General features: G+C 35.1%; 1 protein-coding gene across 1 annotated transcript; it reads right to left on the bottom strand.

The window, feature by feature from the left end:
* Window positions 1-3,810: 3,810 nt before the first annotated feature.
* Graf (GTPase regulator associated with FAK) lies at window positions 3,811-8,367 on the bottom strand. Its single transcript, XM_089854940.1, has one exon. It carries the CDS (start codon window positions 7,825-7,827, stop codon window positions 5,134-5,136), a length of 2,694 nt encoding a protein of 897 aa, XP_089711066.1. The 5' UTR covers window positions 7,828-8,367; the 3' UTR covers window positions 3,811-5,133.
* Window positions 8,368-8,730: the final 363 nt, after the last annotated feature.

Raw genomic sequence — 8,730 nt, 5'->3', positions numbered from 1 at the left:
TGGACCAGTTCATTTATTCCTGGGCAGGGGGTCGCTGGCCCAATGTCTAGTTTTAAAAAAATCCCTATTTCCCACCCTGCTTCAGTTGGGAGTCTGACTCCTGGAGCTCCTAAAGTCCAGAGATGCATATGACAAGGATTCATTTCTCATAAGCGAGAATGGCCAACTCTGTTGTGTTAGAGACAGCCTGGCAGCCTGGTATTTTTTTACTTCTAAACAGCCTGGGAAATAAGGATATTTTTTAAACTAGTCCTTTGGACCAGTGACCCCCTAGTGTCTGAAATTATTTACTGGTCTCCGGACTGGTCCCAGCCTTTGCTCTCCAATAGATTTGCAATTAATAAACTGGTCCCGAGGACCAGTAACCCCCACTTCTTGAATTAAAAAACTAGTCCAAGCAATTAATAAACTGGTTTTGGACCAGAGGAAGTGTGCTATTTCCCAGCCTGCTTCTAAAGTTCTAAGTCAGCTGGGTTTTCACCTTTAAAAGTTAATACATCCCTTTAAAAATGTTATTAAATGAATGAATCTATACGGTTGCAGTTATGTCGAAATGAGAGCAATTAAATATGTGTCTTTGATATTTAGCTCTGATAATTTCAGAAACTTAGTAAAAAGTAGTGTTATGTATTTAACCAGAATTTATTTTATTGAAATTTATTAATAATTATTTAATTAAAAAAATTGTAATACTATTTTATGTTTTAAATTTCACAAATAAAATTCAAAACAGTAAACATAGGGCAAAGGTTATATTGTATTATAAATAGCCAGTGGGATTGATTTTAGCTATATCGCAATTAGAGCTCGACATTTTCTATCCATTATCCACAAATTAGTAATTAATTTGAATGAAAATAAGTGGATATCTTTTATTAATTGGGAAATAATGCACACACTTTACATTTAAATTTTAGAAGTTGAATTTATTATTTACTTTTTGTATGTAATATTCAGCATTAATTTGACTAAGACAATTAACTAATTACCTACGAGGAATTAACTAGTATATATGTTTAAAATTATAATTTAATCGTTTCAAAACTAATATGGTTTTGAACCGGTTTTAATAATTTAGTTATTAAAATTTGTGATTATCGATTGGTCAATATTGAAAATCAACCAATGGTGGAACGAATTTTTTTTAAACTCAATGAAACTGAAATATCAATGAATCATCTACTGAAAGAGGTATCAACCTATTATTTTTTTTCAAAAGAAGCTAAATAAGGATTAGATGGCTTGCTGCTTCAAACAAGATTTTTAACCATGAATAGAATATTTTGTTAATTTTAGTCAAATTTAGATATTCGGTAATAGAGTTGATATGAATAAAGCCGTTTTTGCTCATGTCCATTTTAAACTTTAATCACAGATTTCGCTATCCATTTCACAAGCATAATAAACACTACTGAAGGGCGCAAATCTATCTGTGATCGGTAATGGTGACCAAAATAGCAATTTGCCCAATTAATCAGTTTGAACTTCATTTGCACATTTCTACTCGTTAATTAGAAATGTTGCGAGAAATTTGAATGGAATATAAGTAGATATCTCTTTTAGTAGATAATTTTTGATGATTCATTGAGTTAAAAAATTGGTATCAGTATTTCAATTAAGCTTTGATATCAACAGCGGTTAATTTACGATATGGGCTTATGATAATAGTCTGTTTATAAGATAAAATCGTTACATCAAGTGTCACAAGACAGTATCTACCTCCAAAATCGAGTGTTAGTAACTTTAAAACCATCTCCTCGTCACAGGATATCCGAGGGTGAATTTATTATATCATTGATAGATAGACAAGATAATCTGACAAGGCGCAATAGCTCAGTCAAGTTTTGGCAAGGCCTAATACCGTTTTGCTTGACTGCATGGCGCGGTCAAATTCCTTTTAAAGCATAGATCATGTAGTATCCACCCTTGATTTTCATTTCGCAACACACGTTGGATTCGTAAACCTCGACGCGCACCACGATTTTCTAGAAGCATTAAAATGCAAACACAACAACACACTGAGCGCATACATTTTTAATAAATAACATTTCTAAATTCTCACTACAGCTGTTTTCGGGCTGAAGCGACCGAAAGACGGCGATAAATAAAAATTCTTCGGGGGGTAGTTTCGAGGGAACGAAATTCAAATGCAAGGCGCGTCCCATCAACAAACAAAATTGAATTCGTTTTATGCAATTATAATATTGAAATTTTATACAATTAAGTAATATTTAAGAAAACAAAGCACTACTTTCAAAGTCTAAACTTTAATTAAAAGTACGACGATACGAGAAGGCGAAGTAGTAAAGGGCAACGAGAGGTAAACATTTTTTTAAACGGCAAAAATGAACGTTAAGCCAAGGCTTAGCGCAATTTCACCGCCTTAAAAAAAGTGCCTAGTTTAGAAATAGATTGTGGGACAATCAAAAGGTGGAAAATTATGAAATTAGGCTTATATTAAAGCTTGAAACCTACTTTAAATTATATTTAAAATCCATCCATGAGCAAATCCTCAAAAAATATGAAAATGGCAACGAAAAAGGACCCACTCTCAAATTTTTTTCCCCTTAAAAAAATGGCGGCCACAAACGGGGTAATTTGTCACGGCGGCAATATTAAAGCAGTCTTATCTCACTATCGATAGGCCATTTCAACCAAAAGGCATTAAGAAAAAACAATCGGATTATTAAGACGCAACTATACGTAAAAAAAGGCCAATATTGGTCTCGCTGATATTTACCAATAAAACAGCGTATCCATGCTAAAATATCGCAGATTGGGGTAGTTTTTAAAATTTAAAATTAAACATACTTAAAATTAATTTTTCTCAAAAACCTTAAAAATGGTCCTAGAAAAAGGTTTAAATTTTGATATAAAACCGTTCCCAAACGTAACAAACGAATATTTCATTTCAAAAGGGTTGCGACAAAATGGCTAAATTTGAAAAAAACTCCATGTTATTTCTATGGGAAAATTTAACTTTTTCACCAAAAGGGCTGAATCATTTTATGCAAATGAAAACCACCCTTAGCAACTTTATTTTTTATAAAATAAACTAATGAGTGGATCTTTTTGAAATTTTAACCACATATTGAGGGCCCGAATTGTAGTTCTGTGGAATTTTTTCAAAGCAGTTAATACGATACAAAAAAAGTTATAACCAATCAAAAAACCATCCTTATACATTAAAGTCGGTATGAGGTCTTATCTAAGAGAGCTATCGCTCTCCTAGAATACGTTGACCGAAAACAATATATTATGCTTAAAAATATCTGGTTTAAAATATTTAATTAATTAATTAGGTTTATACCTTCGTTAAATTATATTTAATTACAATTATTTACGAGTGGTAGGTTTGTTTTTTTAATTATTTATTTAATATTTTTTTTTTGTTTGAAAAGTTATAATAGGAGAGTACATTTCAGCTGCACGATGTTGCCGATATGGTTTAAAGTTCTGCAACAGTTTTTGGTATGGTATGTTGGTAATTGGTTCATTTTTATTTTATTAACTACAGCTATGCAATGCATTGCGGCTTGACAATGCAATGTTAAAATTAAAATTCAAAATACGTTGTATTTTTTTTTTTTTAACTTTAAAAAAATTGGTATAAATGTAAGTTTAACGTATGGAAGAACATAGAACGTAATTTGCACTCTTGAAATGAATTAAGCTAGAAACAATGTATTTTATATGAAATTACTTGTACTTTCAAGTCTGCAAATGAAATCGTAACAAAAACAAACGTATCTAACGAATGGGTAAAAGTTAATTTGTGCAAAAAACAAAAGGAAAAAGTAAAAAACTGTATTTTGAATGAATATATTTATTTACGGAGTACAGGTTGGAGTTTTTTCAAGTTTAAAAATTATAAAGCTAAGGTTTTCATTTCAACTCATAAAAATTCCCTGAATCAATATTGAAGCAATGGCACATTTTTTTTCATCTAATTTTCATCTATTTCCAACCACTAATATCCGTTTTTTTTTTTTCAAAGCCAGCCATCCACGAGATTTTTAGGTTTAGCGCCAAATATATTTATGATTGTCACGTCACGTGGTCCTCTCAAATCGCAATCGCAAAAAAATTAATTTTATTATTTTTTTTTTTAACTATAATACACTACGCAATTTCGTTCCGTTTGAGGCACACACATATTTACAATTAAATTTTAATCAATTAAAAAACAGTTAAAACCATATACAATTCATTATTAATAATAATAATTAATAATGGCGGAGCATTTATTTTAGTTTTAATAATTTGTTGTTTCTTTAAAATGGCACAAATGTGAGTGTTTAAATTTTTATTTATAATTGGACTAAACAGGAGATATGTTGTAGGCGTTTTTTTTTTGAAATGTACGTTGTAATTTTATTTTCAAACTAGGAGTATTGATACCATTTACACCAGGAGGAGAGGTTACTTTGTGATGTATTATATCCGTAAAGTAGCCCGGCCTCCTTGTGTAAACTGTATCAATACTCCTAGTTTGAAATCTACTTATTGGGGTTAGATTGTTTATTTTTCTTACGTCACGTAGTCACGGGGTAAAACCTTTTTGTGTAATTGTTTTTATTTAGAAGAGCAGGTGTTTTACGGATGTATGATTAAAGTCATCACGCGCACACCTACACTATAATAGAACAAGGTCAAATAACAACATACCTACTATACTATAATAACGTTGTGTAAATTTGTTTTGAATTTGAAATCGGAATTTGGTCTACGGGATTTTTTTTTTAAAAATGTTTATAGTCAGGTTTTTATTTAGAAAACAAATTTGAAATTTGAAATTAATAAATGTTTATAGTCAGGTTTTTTATATTGAAAACAAATTTGAAATTAAAACTAAAATATATTTTATTAAAAACGAAAGAAACTACGATAGACTGGGCGAGAAAATGAGATTAAGTATGATCAAATCGGCCCACTAATAAGGAAGTTACCATTTTTCTAACAACGCGATAAGATGGTATGGTCTTAGGGCGTGTAAACAAATTAATTAATTTATTTAGTTTTTTGGCCTAATTTGACCTAATTAGTCTCATTTTCCCCTTCGTAAACACGTCACTAAAATAAACAGAATACGTCCGCTGAAGTTCTAAGCTAAGCTAAGACGCGATAGGTTACTTAGTTGATAAACTCGACATAATTTTGGGGAACTAAACCAATACGCCCATTAAGACACCCTTCAAGCCATCCCGGTTCTTGGGATGGTTTAACATTGTATATTACCTCATTAGGTTTAAAAGTCAACTCAAGTTCATTTTCGCCAACGCAAGCGAAAAGAGTACGGACTTTCCTGCCTCCAGGCGGTCCTGTTGGGATGGGTTTCGGCGGAGGTGGTCCTGTCTGAGCGTTAGGCGACCTTGCTTCCGGGATATACCTCGGAGACGTGACGTGTTGCGCAACTGGACTACTATTCGGTGGAGAATGATAACTAACTCTTTGAGACGATTGACTAACGTGTTGAGCAATTACTCCGGAATGTTGTTGTTGTTGCGATGACGGTAGTTGCACGTGAAATTGTGATTGTAATTGCGATGGTGATTGAAAATTGGTCATGGGTGTACTTGTGGTGGATAAGCTCCTTGAGTAAGCTGGGTTTGGTTCCGGCGAGACGTGATTGGTCGGTACGCTGTTTGACATCCCGCCGACGCTTGTACCCCCCTCTTGCCACATTGGGTTGGTTATGTACGCCGGACTTTGACGCGGTATTCGACCACCGACGTTACCATTACCGCGTATGTAATTGTCAGAAACTGGTAAATTGGAATGATTAATTTGTCCCATTTGAGTCGCAGGAACTGTATAATTATTGGTGGGATGTTGTTGGCTTTGTTGCGGTTGGTGGTTTTGATACGAGGAACTACGGTTGTCCACCCAAAATTTGGAATTGGTGCTTGTTGGCCTTATATGATGGTGATAAACCATCCCGGCTGGTGGAGTACTTCGATTTTCCTTGGGAACTGATTCTTGTCTATTAGTCGTCGCTGGTCGACCATCGACCTCGCTTAAAGAGCTGGACGATTGGTTACGCATTCCCGATAACGGGGATTGTTTCTCTGGTTTGGTCCCAACAGGGGAATGATAGTCGTTCGGAGGTTTACTACCGAAAATGACGTCGTAGTTGTCAATAAGCACTTCAACTGTTACGTTGCAAAACTTGATGTCCATAATGGAAGCCATGGTTTCTTCTTCAGGACGCAAAAGTGTCGGTCCGAAACAAACGCCCAAGTTTGAAACAGTCATTAAGTTCTTGTCGGCGTGTTGGGACACTTTGCGCAAGTGTTTAATTAGGATTTCGAGCATTTTCCTGTTAACACTCGGTAGGAACTGTACCAAAGCGTGTATATCATTCACTCTCTTTTCAAAATTTTCTTGTTTGGCGGCTGCTAGAAACGCCCCGTGTAGTTTGAAGCTCATCATTGGTTCTGGTAGGTTGCGAAAATACGTCTTGAGAGCGCTGGTGATTGTCTTGGTTTCAAATTCTTCGCTATCCATTAGGTTCATCTTTTCACCCTTTCTAGCCATCTCAAGGGATTGGCTAATGAGTTTGGTCACTTTGGAACTGACCCCGACGACGCGGTATAGTCCTTGGTCCATTAAACCTCGACTTTCGATAGCTTCGATACAAGCATTGACGAAGTTGAAGCCAATCTCGTCTAGGAGGTAATCTTCTTGTTTAAGATTGCGACCGGAATGGTTGTAGTGTGGTTCTTTGCCATCCATGGCTTCCAACCATAGTTTGTAATCTTTTTCGGACAAAGCTTGGAAGGTGTAAGGAGTTGATTTGCCATTGACTATGATATCGAAGCAGAATCTTTTGTCAATGGAATCGGCGTGTCGAACTAAGCATCTTTGTACTGAAAGGGTTTCCGATGACAATATCTTGTTGGTGGCTTGTGAGAAAGCGATCATCGCGAATTTTTTGGTATCTTTTTGGTACTGACAAAAGTGTTTCGTACATGATGTTGTCCCTAAAGCTTTCTTCTCCAGAAGAAATAAGTACCCCTGCCTGGTGTACATTTTGTTCAGTGAACCAGGATCGTGAAGTTTACTCAACATTTTGTTTTTTAGTTGAGACGCCTCGTTCTTAGTCGCGTCGAAGTTGATTTTTGTTCGTTCAATCCGCATCTGTAAGTCTCTCATGAATGACTTGAATTCGGTACAAACTTCGTATCCTTGATGGTAAAATGTCAACCATCGCGACATAAAGAGCAATATTCTCTCGACAAACTCGAATTTTTTACTTTCGTGAACTTCCTGTAACCGTAAAACGTAATCCAAAGACGCTTGTACAAAGTGTCGTTGTTCCAAATCTAAACTGGCGTCCGCTTCTTGGATATGGTTTTCCGTTTTCTTGGTTGACATATTTAAGTGTCTTTCTAAGGACTGACAAAATTTTACTGTCTCCTTCTCGAATTTCTTTTTCTCTTCCTTCGCAGCACCAATATGATCCTTTCGAAAATTTTCCAATGGTTCGATAAAACATATTTGAGCACTATCAACGATACGATCGCGTTCATCTTCGATGCTACTTAATAAGCGACCGAACTCTTTTAACGACCCAGCTATAATTATTTCGTCATCTGTTTGGCTATTTCCTATACATTCAAATGAAAAATTTTGGAAAGTGGTTGCCAAATTTCGTTGGGCCCTCGATAAAGTTTTAGCGGCCGCGAGTAGTTCTTTTATATCGCGTATAATCCCTTTCACAGCTTGGCTTGTACGGTCAAGCTCTTTTTCATGAGCAGCTAAATTATCGCGAAAATAAGGACTATCCGTTAAGCAATCGGTAAATTCTAAAGGTAATAAACCCATTTTGTGTACTGTACAGCGTCCTAAACCGTGTAGTAAAATAAACTGGCAAAAATAATACTGTTTAAAAATTGAGATCACCGTGGTCGTGGTGTTCCAATACTCCTACTCCACAGTACGAATCCGACCAAGGCTTAGCGACGTAATATATCGAACATTATCTACACCCGCGCGCGCGAGATATCTCCAAACGTACAGGCGTACATTGAAAAATAGCGATTTTATAAAAACAAACACATCTGCAGACGTAGAAAAAAAATAAGTTTCAAATTTCTGCCGATCTTTTCACTGTCTTTGCGGTGACGTATACAATTTTTTTGAGCATTTAGGGGTTCTTTATAAACATTTTTTCATTCACTTTAAATTCACGGGCGGGGTGTACTTATAATTCGATTTAATTACCTACGCGACTACCTCTTGATAAAACGCAATGCAATGCGATCAAGTGGGAGCTTTCAAAGGGACTTTGACCCATTTCGTAATTTCGATTTATGACATTTATATCTTTTGCGAAATTATCGCGTACGCGGCGGCGGGGAGCGCAATGCCTTGATTAATAAATGGAGAGTCACTGTCTGAGCTGACGGGGGGACAACGAATTTTTAGGAATGCCCCCTTTCAAAATTTTTCCTTCTAAAAATAAACGTGCTTTTTCCTTTCCGCGGTAATTTAAAATTCTTGCTTGTATTCTTTTTGTGTGTATATAAATTTTATATATTAAGCCTAATTTATTTTTCAGTATTGTAAGAAGGCTTTGTTTTTCTCAGTTTCTATTTCTATTCCCGCAATTTACGAATTTAGCGAAATTCCGGAACTAACGTGATCCGCCTACGGGTTTTTTTTTTTATTTTTTTTTTTTTTTACAAGACAAGAACATTGTAGTTCAAGGTCAAAATTCCGATCATA

Source organism: Phalangium opilio, unplaced genomic scaffold (genome assembly GCF_054372755.1).
Source record: "Phalangium opilio isolate 3A_F unplaced genomic scaffold, DU_Popi_V2 ptg000209l_1, whole genome shotgun sequence".
Classification (NCBI taxonomy): Eukaryota; Metazoa; Arthropoda; class Arachnida; order Opiliones; family Phalangiidae; genus Phalangium; species Phalangium opilio.
Note: the sequence above shows the minus strand (reverse complement) of the source record. Positions and strands in the feature narration are given on the sequence as shown.